Below are 17,343 nucleotides of genomic sequence, written 5' to 3'. Positions count from 1 at the left end.
ATAATTTTACTATTTATAATTTTATTTTAAAAAATTTTAACCATCGATGCCTCTTTTAATTGAACATAAATATTCTTAATTTATTATTTAATTTCAATAAATTCTTTTAACTCTTTTTATACACTAATTTTCTTCTTCTTTGGGAGATGATCGGAGCTAGGGTTTTGATGTCGAAGCAATGTCAATAAAGCTCAGGTTTCGAAGAGTAGAAAAAAAAAAAAGGGTTCTGATATCTATGCTTATGACAATGATTTATATAAAATAATAATAACTAAAACCTTAATAAATAAGAAAATAATTGACGGATTATATTTAGTCTGATTATATATATATATTTTTTAAGGGATGATAATGAGTGAGGGTTGCTAAGGATTGCCCGTGGCAACCGCCTTTAATCATGAGATTTTAATATATTTATTGCCATCGTCGGTTCGTATCGCCTCTCTAAAGGGTCCTCTTTCAGGGTTTTGGCTCATCCCTCCTCCTAGGGTTTTGTCTCACCAAGCCTCTCTCTCTCTCTCTCTCTCTCTCCATCATGAATCTCTCTCGAGCCATCACTAGAGTGCTATCCTCCCACTGCTGCCGGTCCAACAAATGGCTATCGCTCCGCCAGTTTCCGTTCGCCGCCCTCCAACTCGCCTATCTCTCTGCTGACTCCGTCGCACCGGCGAAGCGCACCTATCGAAGAACCGCCAAACCTAAACCAGAGGCTGACCCTCTGACACCCGTCGCTACGTCCCCTGCTTTCGCCTCCCGGGAGGAGGAATCGTTGGACCCGCGGTGCCCGAGCGAGATACCTTTCCAATCCAAGGTCGCCAACCAGGTTCATCTTATCGGCACCGTGGGCGTGCCGGTTGAGCTGCAGGCGTTGCCCAATGGCGCATACACTGCGGTGTCGATTCTTGCCTCCGAGAAGACCAAGGGGTTCCATCAGTTCTGGTACGCTCTTTTCTTGAATGGCATTGGACCAAAACGTCCGTTCTAATCATTCTTTTCTCATTTATTTAAAGAAGAAATACTTTTAGAAAAAACCTTCACGTTTAGTGATTTGAGGACGTGAGGGGTTTACATTTGAGTAAAATTCAGCATGATTGAGTCTACCGTGAATGCTTGTGGTTGGAATGTGCGTATTGCCATTTTAGGTAGCTGTCACTTGGTACTTTTAAGTAATATCCTTCTGAGCAGAGAAAACTTAGGTGAAACGAATCATGCAGCTGCAGAAATCCTATACTTTAAGAAATGTACAAGGGTTCTAAAACAAGTAAATCGATGGATTGAGATGACACTAACAAAGTTTGAACTAGTGCTATCGAAGTACTTATGCCCTCGTGCAAATGGTTTTTAATAAACAAAAGGTTTTCAAGATATAATATTGCCTCAGCTAAATAAAGGAAAGCATGGTCGTGATTATTCTCAATGAGTAAATAAGTTTGTGATATGATGTTTAGCACAATATACACGTTTATATTTAAGAAAAATGATTAAATAATCAACCAAGATAATAGAGAGAGAGAGAGAGAGTCAACTGTCATTTGATGAAATTGTATAAGGAACCCACACAGTGTATATTCAAGATACCCGATAAGCAAATATAAGTAAGGAAGATAAGAGGATAAGATGGAAACTCAAACGATTTATATTGATTTAGGTAAACAAGCTTACATCCACTGTTAGGCTTCTTAACTCCTTTAGGCTGGCTGTTTCATTATTTGCTCCTCTTTGTCAGTGAAAATCAAATCAATTGCAATTGGTGTTATCCTTTATGGGATTAAAGGGCAATCCCTAACAAGTAACAGCACTCCCGGGAGGGTCCTCCTTCTGAGTCGTACGATCTCGACATGAGAGATCAACAACCTTTTTCTCGGGCTCAAGAGCCAATTCTTGCATCACCATCATGATGCACAGCCTGCCAAGCCAACCTTCACAACAAGAGAAAAACCAAAGCAAGAGGAAAAAAACACTAGCATGTCGTTTAAACTTTTTTTTTTCACTAAAAATGAGCACCACATAGAAGAATATGGTCAAGTGTAAAACTAAGAAATATCAAACAAAGCTCAAGAAGATATATTAAATAATGCTTTAAAAAGACTTTAAACTTTTTCTCAAAATGACTAGCTCCAGATATATTTATAGAGGGGAAGTAAGGTCTTAGATGTCTGAAACATTGCATCAAAAACTCCCAGCGCTCAACTAATTGATAAACATTTTAAAGCATGTGGTCTTAACAATTATTTGGTGGCTCAGCTAGTGCTATGCAAGACTTCCGCCCATGCGATTGGTTGCGGGATTGCCACTGCTAGTGGCTAGTGGTGCCTTTATTGGAGCTCGATAAGCGACCTTGGCTTGTGAGTCCCTCAGCAGGGTGACTGCCATAGGTCAGTGTTGTCTTCATTAGCATATGTAAATCTGCTAGACTTTTTGTAGTGGAAGCACCATTTAATTTGACAAAACCTTCGCTAGAGTCCTTTCTTAGCTCCAGTTAAGGCTATTGGCTCAGCTTTCATCGACTCCAATTAATTTGTTATCAAAGCATTAAATGCTTATATATTTCTATGTTTTGGTTATTTTTATTCATTTTTTTAATTCTAGTGAACTGGGTTCTGTCCACTTTCGTAACAGTCTATCATTCAAAATAATTGCATGAATTTATACAAATGAAAGTATGAACAAAAATGTGTTAAAAAATGGCAGTGAAACCAAAAATCTGACTAATAGGTCCTTGTTTCCTGTTGAGTTTTTGGAGTGTGCCTTTTGTTTTTTCAACGGTGCTTTGACTTGTTCCAAAAAATTAAATTCTTTTTAGTATTTCTTTATTTGTGATCTCTGTTTACCAGATTGTTTTCTTTGACCTTGAGTTAGGTGTTATAATTTATACCTTTTGTGTTTATCTTGATTTGTGTTTTCTGTTTTATCAGGATCCCAGTAAAATTTCAAGGTGATTTGGCGCAGGTTGCTGCTTGTCACTTGAAGGTAAATGATGTGATCTATGTGACTGGACAATTAAGTGGAGATGCACCACCTCATGCAATTGAAGATGCCCATACTAAACTCCAGGTAGAAGTTAGTCATATTTGTACTATTGTATATCTACACTTAATGTGTATGAATTTGTATGGGAATGTGTCAGTGTGGATGATGTTTCCATTGGAACCATAATGTTACCATTGGACAATTAAACTATTGCAATGAATAGTAAGCGGTGTAAAGAGAGTATTACTTGTTTGATGTCTATTTTGTTTGTGATGCTGTCATAACATTTTTTTAATTTCATTATAAGACGTCTTTTGGTTGATATGGAGATGCTATCTAGGTTACTAGGTCTAGTAAGGACAAATAAGCAACCAGCTGAGAAGTATGAAAACCTAAATTTGCAACATGTTCAATTTCTCTATGAACACATTCTCCGACCTGTAGAAGGTAAAATAGTCATTAGATAAATGAAGGGTGACGCAGCATGTATTTAGAACTAAGTAAGCCTTTTTGTTAGTTAAATCAAATATCAGGAATTGGTTGAGTTTAATTGAAGGAATAATTTGGAATTGGACTGTAGATAGTAAACACGTCAATATCTCTTTTGAAATTAATTTGGCTGAAAAGCATAGGGACAATTGGGAAATTTTCAAGCCTTTCTTCTTTTTTTAGAATTTAATTTGTAGGGATGCGCAACGTAGGTGACTCAACCTAGCTTTGGCTCGAGCCCAACCTGCATTATTTCATGGGTTGGACATGAGCTCCAGTCAGCAAAATAGTAGCCTGACAAACTCGGGTTGGGTTGCTACGAAGCAACCTGAGCCTGCTTAATTCACTCCCAGTCAAGTTAGGAAGGAAGAGGATAGATTGAGTCCCCTACTCTCCTTACCTAGTCCTAGTGGTGTTAGGCTTATATTTTCTATTTTTTTATTATTTTCAGATGCAGTATTCTGCAAAGTCCAATTAATCTGTTTAAAGTTTAAAAGCCCTAATATGGTTATATATATTAGGCAATTTGTTTTGCTGGGAATCATATGCAGACAGATAGTTATGGGGTATCTAGTGTTGGGTTTTGGGAGGGTGTAGTAATCACAGATTGAGTTCTTCTGCACAAGACATCTCATTTGTCAATATGTCTGAGAGGATGCAAGCCAAAGGTCTTATGTTTGAATGTGATATTCTTTTTATGCAATAAAGTTATTTAGGTTGGTAGATTACTTCTCTGTTTGATAGACCGAAACACCCTTCTTGTCCCTTTGGATAAAAAAGTTCTAAAAAAGAAGGTCATGTTCTATCACTAACTTCCGTTGGGAGGTCTGGCAACCCAAGCAACTAGTATCCAGTTCAGCATCAAAGAGTATATATGTGTGTGTGTGTGTGTGCGCGCACGCGTGTGTACGTATGTATATACATATATGTATATATATATATATATATATATATACATATATGTATGTATGTATGTATATGTACATACATGTATTATATATAAACTTTTTTTCCCTTGAATCTATTTTTTCTTCTAAAATTTCTTTCATGCATCACTAGCTATGTAGTTCCTCTTTGAAGTTTCTTTGTGTGCTGATCTTTGCTCTCAAAATTTCTTTGACGAATTTGTTCTGTGCATGGAACTATAAGTTCGACTTGATCATCCAACTATTGTCATCATGTGGTGGCATGATCTTGTATTTCCTAAATCCTATCATCATCGCATTGCTGTAGAGCATCATCTCCTCTGTCAGCATTACTGTTTTCTGTCAAGTCACCCCTTACCCATTGCTGCCTCACCACCATTTGCATGGAGGCCTTCCCACATTCTCTTGAATACTGACTTTACTTGAACACAAGTTGGTTGAGTATATGCCCAACTTTGTTGCAAGGAGTAGCCACATGAACTGGAAAAGATTGATATGGTTGGTGAGTTTGTAATTTGCTCTGTTGACTCAAGGGTTGTTCCATTGAGTTGCCAAGTATGCAATATAATTTTTCTTCTTATTTATGGCTGGTATGCATAATGACATCCTCAAATTTTGTTTTTCGAACTTATTTTTTATCTTTTATTTTAATTCAGTAGCTTGAAAGGATTTATTTTTTTGCAAATGAAATCTGTATGAAGAGTAGATTTTGAACTCGAAGCAAGTCAAACAAACCACTATCAGACTAATGTTTTAGGTAGGAACTTTATAGGATAAGATAATTGAACTTTATTGTCTATTGTGATCTTTGTTGTGATTGTCCTATCTTCTTCTATCCACATGAACTGCCACCATTTTGATTGTACCAAAGACTCCATTTTTTTCTTTTATGCCCATTCCTCACCTATTTGAGCCAGTGTGAATTTAAGCTATGCCATCTTGATGCAATCTATTATTGTTTGTTGCATGTCTCACAAAAGTCAGAGTGGGCACGAATTATATATACCGTAGCTTAGATATCCAAGTTTGTGTTGGTTTGGTCTGGGAGGTGCGGGTTGAAGGTTGGGTTGTGTGCTAGTTAGGCTGTCCACCATGGGTTGTTTAGGTTGTGTTAAAAACAAGGTCTCCGAGCTTTTGAACTTAAGGAATAATTTAATATATTTTAAACATAAAGAATAAATACTTTTGTGGGTGATAGACAGGTTTGATATGATGGATTGTCATCATCTTAACTCTACATAAAGATATGATCTTAGGATGGATTCAATGTACATGCCTTTGGTAGAGGTAGCATTTGTTTACTAGAAACTTAGACACAATCTTCTACTTCTTCAACAATTGCAAAAATTTAGCTTTCTATTTTCATTGAAGAGCCATTATTGGATAAAAGTTTTATAGTAGGAAGGGATGTTTACATCTCATAGATTTGTGCTAATAAGCAGGATCACTGAAATGAGTAAACTTTTTTGTCTTCTTGTTATGTGGGTTTACCTTTATGTTTCCTTCACTCAATTATTGAGATCTTATTGAATAAAAGTAATGATTTCTTTTTTTGTCTCAATAAATTATTGAGGCTAATGATTTCATTAGTCTGAAAAGTTCAGTAATCTTATCATTTTGGAAAGCAATTAATTACTTGCCAATTTTTTACCATCTTATCTATGAATTTTTACTATGAATTTTTTAACATCAATTTTTTATGATGTTTATTTAATAAGAAACATCTTGCTTATTAAATGCTAAGATGATGACTATTGATGGGAGGAAATATCCTGATTTTCGATGCGATTAAAATACCTCTACCTGTATAAAGTTGCTTGCTTTAATTCCCCATGACATATAATCCCAAAGGTCTAATTGCATGGATAACATAAATCCATTCCTACTTCATTTGAAAGAAAATTTTTATTTTCTCAAACTAACCTTCACAACAGTTCCGAACGAGGCTAGAACCGAGTTGGAACCAGAACCGAATCGGCCCGTTGGTTCGTCGGTTTCAAACTGAACCGGGACTGGACCTGGGTAGTTCAATTACAGTTCCTAGTTTTTGAGAACCAAAGGCGGTAGTTCTTGAACCGAAATCGCTGGTTCCAGTTCTAATTCAAACCAACGGTTCACAATTAAAATATGTGTGATTTTTTCCGATTTTAAATTAATTTTTATAGAAAATAATAAAGTCGGTTCGAATTGGAACTGGCCCCTATATGGTTCGGTTTTGGTTCCCAAAATTTAGGAACCAGAACTGCCAGTTCCAGAGGTCAGGTCTATCTCAAACCTTATATATAAAAATGAGCTTATATTTGATATTGTCACCTTATCAATCCAAACAAGCAAATGCAACATTTTACACCCTCCTTAAAACTATTTCTTTCACATGTCATGTTGACTGGCCTAGTTGAGATGTTTTCATTTGCACATTTTAAACTTTATGTTGTTTCTGTAGTTATGCAGAACAACTCTTGCACTGCTTACCAACTTAGTTACTCCTGCTTTTCATACTGAGTGCTTATTGTAGTGGGTATTTCTTCTCATTTGTTCTTTTCATGGTTTATAGCCTTTTGTTTAGTGTGATACTGACTTTTTATTATGTGGTCCTTGACCAATGCCTTTTTACCAGGGTATTACCTGCCTTCAATTTGGTAGAAGATCTTTTGGACAGATATATTCCATATGATTCATAAACTTTGACATAAATTATAAATCCCCTCACCATCAAAGAAAAGTAAGTAAACATACATATATGGCCCTCAACCAAGATGGGAATTATCTAGTAGCCCTTAGACCTGTGACATGCAATGCAACAAGCAAACTACTAGAGGTCTGATTTCCTGCATAAACAACAGACATCTAAGAAAATTCACAAACTTATGGCCCTCAACCAACTCTATTTTGCTAAAATATTATGTAGACTCTTTAGATGTGATGATAAATACATTTATGAAAAACAAGAACTTTGGCTTCCAACACAAATAACATCTTATGCAAATCCTCAGTTAACATTCTAAAAAAAATTGAGGGTGTTTTCTTCCAAAAGTAATTATGTTTCTGTTGTTGGTAAAACTAAAAATGTGTCATTGCAGAAAATGAAAGGAAGCATGTAGAGACAAATGAATTAAGAAATTGAACAAATAAAGGGATAAAAAATCGAACAAGTAGAGGGACAGAAGAACTAATTATCTTGTGGATAACAATGGGCTACAGGTTTCAGATTAAGGTCACTTTGGAAAGTTCTTTTCCTTTGCATTCATTTCATTCCACTATATGTGAAATCAAATTCAATTTCTATTTTAGTTTCTCGTTGGAAAGTTAGGTAAGAATATAATGGTAGCAGGATTCTTGGAGTGTGTTTCTTTGTGGAATTAAATGAGCAAAGGGTCACCATAGTCGACCCAAGCTATTGGAAATAAAAGCCTGTTGTTGATATGCCTTTGTAACTTTGTTTGCACTTGAATTTCCAATAATTTTATTTGTTTCTGAAAGTTATGCTCATGTCATTCAGTTTTACTAAATATTCTAATTTTAGACTTCACTACCATAGTTATATCTAGTAGGCTTTGTACGTCTGTCATCTCCACTTGTTTCTCATACATTTTTCTACACAAGGATTCAGATAAGTCTACAAGGTAACTAAAGTTTTGTCATGAATGCCATAGGTGCTAGCTCATAGCTTAAATTTTGTCCAAAGCAAGTATTCAGATAAGGCTGATGACAACATAAATGAGAAAGATGAACCATCTTTGGATTTGGGTAATTTTTTTATTTAATGCATAATTTATAACTTTTGATAAATTTTGCTTTAATTGGCTGTATTCATGTATCAGTTTCTGACTTTTTTGTTTTTCTTTATGAATAATTTTTTATTGCTATCATAAGATTGGGAGAATACCTGTGTTTTGGATCAATGCTTCTACATTTCCAGTATGTGATTTCAAATTCATGCTAGGAATACCTTTTTTATAAGTTTGTAAAAAGATAAATTTTATTTCAAACTTAGCTTTTTAGGCTTTTCTTTAAGCTTCTTATTTGTCTTGCTTCCTGTTATTATGCTTGCGATCAACAATAAATATAATGCCTTTTTTAGATGATTAGCACATGACTAGAACTAATTCATCATTGCTTTGGTACGGGAATGCATAGTTTTCCTTCCTTCGGTAGGTCTTGCGAGTTATTGATTTGCATGGCAAGGTTAGCAAGTCTACTAAGGCCCCTTTGGGTTGCTTATGCTGGTCATGTGACCATATACATGGGCAGCATGCATGATACTGTTTGGAAGTGTGAAAGACTTTAAATCGTTGGAAGTTTTTTTTTGTGCTTTTCATGTGTACTCCCACTTTCTATCTGATGCATGGAATCTCATTCATGAATTGGCAAAATCCAAGTGATTCTTTGCCTTGCTTCTATGAATTTTTCTTTTTTTGTCTCAATTTTATTGTTTGGAGTTAATTTCTTTTGATGTTGGACATCTTGATTTTTTATACTGTCATTGTTAATTATACAAGTTTAAACATTGACTTTTCTTTTTGCATTTTTGGTTCATATTCAGCTGTAAGATCATTGTTGTAGATTTCTTTACTCAATACTTGATGCATGATGGTCATTAGTCTGGTTTAGGCGAGGTCACCAAACTGAATCCTATTTAGCTTATATTGAGTAGACCGTAGAGTTTAGGTTTATATCAGAGTTTTTACTACTTTCTTGGAATTTTGTTCAGATTTTCTCATTTATTTTTCTTTCTTCTGTCCTAATGTTTTAGGATTCTATTATTGGGTGATATCATTGTTAGAGAATCAAAATTTTTTGTCTAGTGTAATTAAAAAAAGTGTTTAATAATATTTGGATGGATCGAGAGGAGTCTTTTGCTGTGGTTTTGAGGAATTATGATATTTCCATAAAAGGAAACTATTTTCTTTCATAAATCATTGTAGTTTATTTGGGGTTAAGATGAGGTAATCAATGAAATTTGAGTAACTTCTGAGGTGAATTGTGGCAATATGTCAATGTTTTTTCCTCTCTTCATCTCTTCCTCTCCAATATCCTATTATGGCCCTATACTGCATAAAATCTAGAGTTTTATTTGGCGAGATCTGGATGAATTTTTGCTAGTTTTTGTGGAATTATGATATTTCATGGAAAAGGAAAGTTTTCTATTAAGTCTTCTGATAAGACCCTAAAGTCTTATCGTCGAAGAAAGGGGAGAAATGAGGATGATAATGATCACTTCGAGGGGATCGACCTCCTTGATCGCTTCGAGGGGATCGGCCCTCCTTGATCACTTCGAGGGGATCAACCTCCTAGGGTTTTTCAAAAGACAGAATAGTATTTTTCATAGATTACTGAAAAGAAGCAGTTACATCCCTATTTATAGAGTTCCACCCAAAGTCCATCAGGACTTGAACTCTAATAATAAATAAATATTAAATAAACCTCTACTTGACTCTAACTGAACCAAACCGACTCAATAAACAACTGGACTAAACAGACTCAATAAATATTATTCAAAAGCTCATAAAAATGGTCCTAATAGTTCCTCTCTCTTCAAATCAGCCTTGTCCTCAAGGCTGAGCAGCATCAATCTCGGGGAGCTTCTCTTTCAGCACTTCAATCATAGGCTATCTGCAACGCATCACAACCCGTTGATCAAGTAAGTATGGTCTCCACTTTTTGACAGTGTAAGCAACAAGTCGATCTTTTAGTGTAGTAATCATTGCAAGAAACTCCTGGCCTTTGCTATCACAAGTTAAAATCCGTCCATCAGTAATCTTTACTTCGAATCTATCACAGCCTTCAATGCGGTAAGCTAATCGGGCTGCAACTTTCCTATCCATAAAATTATTTGTGCTGCACGTATCAATCAACATAGTGACAGGCTGATGTTTCAAAGTTCCTTTGATTTTCATAGTTTGTGGGTTAGCATAGCTAGCCAATGCATGCACTGTATGTGTGATGACTTCAATATCTTCATCAGTTTTTACATCTTCATAATCAGAGTCCAACTCTTCTGCTTTCGGTTCCTCTCCAATTGGCTCAATCATCATATGTTGCACTTGTTTACATTGGTGCTCCATACTCCATTTTTCATCATAATACAAACCCCTTGCTGATCTTTCCTTGTTAATTTTTTTCTCATGTAGATTTGCAAATGAGATCGCAGCTATCATAGTACGGGGTTGACGAGCCTTAACTTGATACCGGATCTCTGGAATAAGCCCTTCAATAAATGTATCCAGAAGTTGTCGGTCCGACCAATCTCTAGCTTGATTTGACAATCTTTCAAACCTACTCTGATATTCTAACACTGTAGAAGTCTGATGAATTTTGGCGAGTTGGCAATCAACATTCTCATATTCGGATGGGCCAAAGCGAACAAGAAGCCCTCTTTTGAACTGCTCCCACGAAGGAACTCCGTGGAAAGTTTCATACCAATCGTACTACTGGAGTGCATCTCCCTTGAGCTGGATTGAGGCCACTTCTACCTTGGATTCTTCTGGGGTTCTGTGAAAACGGAAAAAATTTTCTACCTTAGAGATCCAATTGGTTGGATCTTCATCTTTCCATCTTGGAAATTCCACCTTCATGTGTGAGTAATTTGTGTCACAATCTTGGGATCCTTTTCTTGTATTTTCAGATCTGTGCAACGTAGAACTTGAGCCCCCAGTTTGTTGAAATTTGCCGAGGCTCTCCAGTAGGCTCTTTTTGAAATCATTAAGTGTTTCTTGCAGTCGGTTCTCAATTCTGATTTCCAATGCTTCCATTTGTGCTTTCACCGAGTTATCAGTGGCCATTGCGTAAGACTGCAAATTTGTAATCTCAACTCCTGTTTTTGGTGTCAGTCAAGGGCATCAACACTATCAATGCGAAGTTGCCGAGGAGGTGGACGCCAAGGGCAGTGCTGCGGTCGCTGCGTTAGAGGAAGAGTAGCTACCCTGTGTTTGTGTCACTACGTGAGATGAGAGCACCAAGGCTGAAAGGCGATGGTTGCGACTGTTGTGACCCAAGGAAGCAATCGCCGAGCAGCCGTGTTGAGGCTGCGGTGATGGCAATCGACAACTACAGCAGCGGAGGCAGAACAAGAGGGAGGTGGCGTTGAAGCGGCCGGGATTGAGGCTGCAGTGGTGGCAACCGGTGGCTGCGGCAATGATGCAGAGCAAGGGGGTTGCAACAACGGTGCAGATCGAGGGGGTTGAGGTGAAGGCTGCGGTGGCTGACAGCAGCAGTCGTTGCTGACCGGAGCGTAGCGGCGGCGGTGGAGAAGGAGGCAGCGATGGTCGTGGCAGGCTGGGCGGCGAGCGGCGTCGTCGCTGGCTGGGCAGCAGTGGCGACGGTGGTGGCAACCGGCGTTCGCAGCAGCAAGGGGACCCGCGACTGCGACGGTGGTAACTGCCCTGTTTCGGTCACGACCGATGCAGAGCAAGGGGAAGCAACGACTGGGAAGCGAGCGGGAGCAGCGGCTGGGAGGCGAGCGGCGGTCGTCGCACGGGGGAGCAGCGGCTGGAAGGCGACGGCGACGATGCTCGAGGCGACGGCGACGACGCTCGAGGCGACGACGGCGGCTGGAAACAAGGGCAACAGATGTGAGTTGCCGTGATTGCTCTGTTTCGGTTACAAAAGATGCAGAGCAAGGGGGATCGACTGCTGGGAGGCGTGCGGTGGTCGTCGCACGGTGCCTGGCAGCGGTGGTGGCTCGACAACGAAGGAGAGGGGTGGCGTTGAAGTGGCCGAGAAACAACGCCGGCGGTAGAGGCAACCGGCGCCTGCGGTAGCAGAGGGATCGGCGGCTGCTCTGTTTCTATCGCACCACAGAAACAGCGACGTCGACAGATCGCACGACCGAAGCTGCAACCAAGGGAAGGCAGCAATGGCGGTGCGGCTAGGGCAGCGTCGCCGACGGTAGAAGCGGCGATGGGTGGTCCGCTGGCTGGGAAACGGCGACCGTGGCCCTTCTCGCTTGAGCGAGATGCGGGCAGCGAGGAGGCGAGGTGAGAAGGTTGCTGGCCGTGGCACAGCGGCAGCGGTGGGCGCTGGCCGGGAAGCAGCGGCGACGGTGGTCGCCGAGCAGGAAGCAGGGGTGCGTGGCTGCGGTTGCTGCTGCTTCTTCTGTCTTTCTTTCTTTCATTTTTTTTTTTTTTATAGCTACGGCAGCGAGAACCCTAAGGATCGCCGCTCTGATACCAAATGATAAGACCCTAAAGCCTTATCGTCGAAGAAAGGGGAGAAATGAGGATGATAATGATCACTTCGAGGGGATCAGCCTCCTTGATCGCTTCGAGGGGATCGACCCTCCTTGATCACTTCGAGGGGATCAGCATCCTAGGGTTTGTCAAAAGACAGAATAATATTTTTTATAGATTATCGAAAAGAAGCAGTTACATCCCTATTTATAGAGTTCCACCCAAAGTCCATCAGGACTTGAACTGTAATAATAAATAAATATTAAATAAACCTCTACTCGACTCTAACTGAACCAAACCGACTCAATAAACAACTGGACTAAATAGACTCAATAAACATTATTCAAAAGCTCATAAAAAGGGTCCTAACATCTTCCTAGTTTACTTGGGGGTTTTAAGTTCTACAGGAGTCTCGTTACAAGTATTATTTGCTGTATGATCATTGAATATGATATCTTTTGGGATTGGTTACATCAAATTATCATTGTTTTCTGCTTCTCTTCTCTTCAGCTCTCCCTTGTATTTGACAGAGAGATTAGAAAGAGGAATACAGAGAAGGGAGAATAGATGAGCAATGAGTCACAATTTGAATTTTGACACATTTGGACATCCATTCTCATTCCCTGCTTGCATACAGGATTCTTTTAACTTAGAGTAAATTGCTGAAAAGAACGGCATTGAGTTGAGGGCATTTATGTGACAATGGGCTCTGCATGTTAGTTTTGAACATATTAATTCATCAAGTGCTCAAGATCAAGAAAAAGAACCTATTAAACTATTAAAGTACTTCAAATGATCATGAGTGTGATGTTGGGCAACCAAGAGGAGGATAAATTTTAGTAGGTTGACTCTTTTGTTTGAGTTGTGTCCATTATTTTTTGATAGGTATCTGGATGGTGAAGTGACTAGTGGTTGAAAGGAGGCGAATTGCACCATTTACAAGATACTAGGTATGCAGTTTTGAATAATACTGGGCGGTACGTACTAGTCCGTCAGCTGACTGGTACACGGGCCGCCCATTACCGGACGGAATATATATATATATATATATTTATTTATATATATAAATATTTTTATAAAAGACGACGTCGCCATGCGTGGGAGAAGGAAAAGGCGATGTCATCTCGTTGAGAGAAGAGAGAGGTGACATTGTCAAATTATATATATATATATATATATATATATATATATATATATATATATATACACACACTGAGTGGTATACCGAATGGTATACCGCTCGGTATACAGTATCGTACCGTACCGAGCGAATGTCGAAACTCCGATACGGTACGATATTTCAATCATTATAAGATAGAACAAGATTTTTCAAGGAAAGACTTAATAAAAGTTGCTTTGGAAAAGAGCCTGATGAGCTAAAACTATTATGGCTGTGTTTGGGAATACATTTCTATTTTTAATGTGCAATTAAAGAAAGAGCTCGAATGAATGTGTAGTTGTGGAATGCTTTGAGTGCTTGATAAACAATATATAAAAATTGTATTTTAAATGTGAATTGACATAGGTTTTGTTTGGTAAAATTGTATTTTAAAAGCCCATTAAATTTTTTATGGCAAATTGACCTTTCTAATATTTTTAATATTTATTCAAAAGTGAATACATATTTTTTTTATTTAAATTAAAAATAAATAAATAATTAAATAAAATATTATAAAAATTTCATATGGCCCAAATATATAATAAATAAAAATATAATAGTATAAATAAATATAAAATAATTTTTAAAAATAAATAAATAAATTTTGACCTATAAAAAATATAAATCATATTGGTTTCTCATTAAATCATTTTGGCAATCTTGTAATTTTAGATAAACTCATAGGATATTTTCAGAATTTAAAAAATTATATTACACCCTACAAATGTTGAATTGCTGATGCTACCCTAAGATAGCGCTAAAATTTTGAGCATTTCCAATGTAGCATCCAGGCCTGATGCGATTTGGATAGAATTTATTAAATACCAATTCACATTTAAAATATTCATTGAGCCCTCAATTAACATTTCAAATATGTTCCCAAATGCAACCTATATAAACTAAACTTATCTATAAGTTGTCTTTATTTTTTCCTTTTAAAGAGTATTGTGAGTGAATCACTAACAAGTACTTTTTATTAAATAAAATACATCTTTGGAAAAATTTAAAAAATATTGATTTTTGATTTTTTATAAATGAAATTTTTTTTCTTGGCCACTTGGCATTAGTCATATTTTCTATTTTTATATGTCTTCATCCTGTATTGTGCTGCTTTGCAAGTAATCAAAGATTTGCCAATGCAGTCTAAGTAGAGTTAGTGTAGAAGGCTTTACTCTTGTGAGTGAAGAGGAGGTTTTCACATCTTGAACTCCAGTCATCATGTTGCAAAGCAGCAATTTATCATGTTGCCAAGGCTTGCCTCTTAAATAATAAATTATCCAAAATGTTTTCAAGGGTAAAAAATCTTATCTACTGTCTAAATGGAAGATGCCTTTGTGTAGATCTTGTGAAGAAAGGAGATTCTTCTGTATAGCCTCTGTGTAGATCTCATGACTAACTACAAAAATGAGATCAACGACTCTACAGCTCAAGTTTGTGATATGGGTTCAATTAACAAGTTATTATGTTTACAAGCATTGGACCGTTGTCTTTATAGAGATGGTGTCCTTGCTTTGCAACATCATATGCTTGATTCAAGTGCCTCTTTACTAGAGATGGGTCCTCTTTAACATCAAATGTTCATGATATCCTCCTAATAAGCTCCATTCAGACACCTGGTTAGTTTGTGTAGCACAAGTCATTAATGTTTTATTAGAAACATTTTTGTACAAGCATTTACTTCAACTTAATTTGGATGTGGATTCCATGTTTATCAAAATTGCATTATGAACATAACATTATAATGTCATATTATATATTTAGTTTTCTGTTTAAAACAGGAAAACGACACTGGGATGGGCATCAAAGACAACATATGGCCATTGTTTTCAATAACCATAGTAAGTAACATTTTGTTTTCAAATGGTCATTCGTGTGGTCATGCTGTAACCTTTTTTTATAATTTTCTTCATCTATTCTCATGGTTGCTATCTCCTACTGGTTAGAGGCCCAACAAATGTTTTGGGGTTTTTATTGGAAAGCACACATTCCATAGCTTCTATTCTACTTGTAGAAAATGAATTGAATCTAATAGGTTTAATGAATAAATGGAGTTTAGACAAACCAAAAGAAAATGTCTTTTATTGATAGCATATGTTTATTGAATACTTGAAGTTTAGACAAACCAAAAGAAAAATGGATCTTATTGAATCATATACTCAAATCTAAGTAGATTCCAAAAATATTTAAATAGTAAGCTTATGCCCTTAAGTATAAAATAACTAAACCTGGGCTTGAAGAGTTATTGTGTTACAAGATTGAGTTTCCATGTGGTGTAATAAACCTTAAATATCGTTGAGGAATCCAATATATGACAACTTCCATGCATATTTAGAAAGATGAAAATGTGATAGTTGATCTTTTGATACTAAAAGATAAACAACTCGAAGGGCCTCACTAATGCCATTATAATAAAAAAATTAACATTGGTAGTTCCTTTTCTTGTACATAACATGTCGGAGAAGAGATGTATGTAGCAAACTTTGAAGTATTGATCCATTATCTCTATTTTTGGATACCAAGGATTAAAATCTTTATCAGTATCAGTATCAGTCGGTGGTCTCAGACCAGCATGATGCCGATATACCTAATGTATTCGAGTGTCAGTATGGTTTGGTATTGGCGGTTACTAGTGGAGACGCCTACAGCCTTAAGAGTAGAGAGATAAAACTACACTTATGGTGGAGGCAGGTCAGGTTGTTGGCCGACTGGGTTGTGGACTAGGCGATGATGCTTGAGGATGAGGGCCTTACAGGTTGTGGTGGAGGGAAGGAGGTTGTCAACTAAGGAGAAGACATGGCCAATGTGGCGACACCCAAGGGCGAACCCTTCGCTAGTCAAGAAAGTGATGTGGACAAGGCAGCTGCAATTAAAGGCGAGTATTTTTATTCTCAAGGTGATGCCATGGACGATGGGTAGTGATACAAATGGTGCTTTAGAGGAAGCTCGGGTTTATTTTTATAGCGGGCAGTAGGCTTACTCCTTTACACAACTTGGTGCTGGTTGTTGAGTGGTTTTTTTGTATCAAGTCATATTGCATGAACATGCTTGGCTTGGATTGGTAAATATAATACTGATCTCATGGACAAAACTAGAATCTTTGCTAGTCATGGTATTGTTTGGTACCAGTTGAACCAATTAATACTGATCTCAGACCCAATAGATCCCTATGAAACCTTGTTATTAGTTTTTTGCACTCGATAACAAATGAATATATTTTTAAAAACGTAAGATAGACTATATGTCAAGAACATCTCTATAGAACTTTTAAAAGTGCATGAAATTTGTACATGATACATGCATTACAAATCTATAGTTCTAAAACTTGTATATGCACGTACTTAAAAGGTTCTATGGCTACCAGTATTAAAAGGTTTGTTATGCTAGATTGGAGGTGGGTCAAGGTGTGTAAAGTATGTTGGTTGGTTATCTATATTATATTGATGAAGAATCCATTGATAATATTGTCATGACAGTTAATACTGAATGTGAAATAGGCTTTGAATAGTTACCCTTGAAGGAAACATATGTAATAAGTTGGTTGTTTAAGTGTTTAAATTGAAAGTATACAAAAAACAATAAAGTATTCCTATACCTCACTAACTGAATGAGTTGTACTTGAGAAATCTAGTTA

At 37.2% G+C, this 17,343-nt stretch overlaps 1 protein-coding gene across 2 annotated transcripts in view; it reads left to right on the top strand.

The window, feature by feature from the left end:
* Positions 1 to 436: 436 nt before the first annotated feature.
* Positions 437 to 17,343, top strand: part of LOC103985151 (protein OSB3, chloroplastic/mitochondrial) — a 30,618-nt gene continuing 13,711 nt past the window's right edge. For both annotated transcript variants that reach the window (XM_065109217.1, XM_009402776.3), the window contains exons 1-4: positions 437 to 939; positions 2,916 to 3,054; positions 8,039 to 8,132; positions 15,491 to 15,550. In XM_065109217.1, coding sequence (XP_064965289.1) covers positions 536 to 939; positions 2,916 to 3,054; positions 8,039 to 8,132; positions 15,491 to 15,550 — 697 coding nt within the window. In that variant the 5' untranslated portion in view covers positions 437 to 535. The remainder of the gene's footprint in view (positions 940 to 2,915; positions 3,055 to 8,038; positions 8,133 to 15,490; positions 15,551 to 17,343) is intronic.

This window comes from Musa acuminata, chromosome BXJ2-5, assembly GCF_036884655.1.
Source record: "Musa acuminata AAA Group cultivar baxijiao chromosome BXJ2-5, Cavendish_Baxijiao_AAA, whole genome shotgun sequence".
Classification (NCBI taxonomy): Eukaryota; Viridiplantae; Streptophyta; class Magnoliopsida; order Zingiberales; family Musaceae; genus Musa; species Musa acuminata.
Note: the sequence above shows the minus strand (reverse complement) of the source record. Positions and strands in the feature narration are given on the sequence as shown.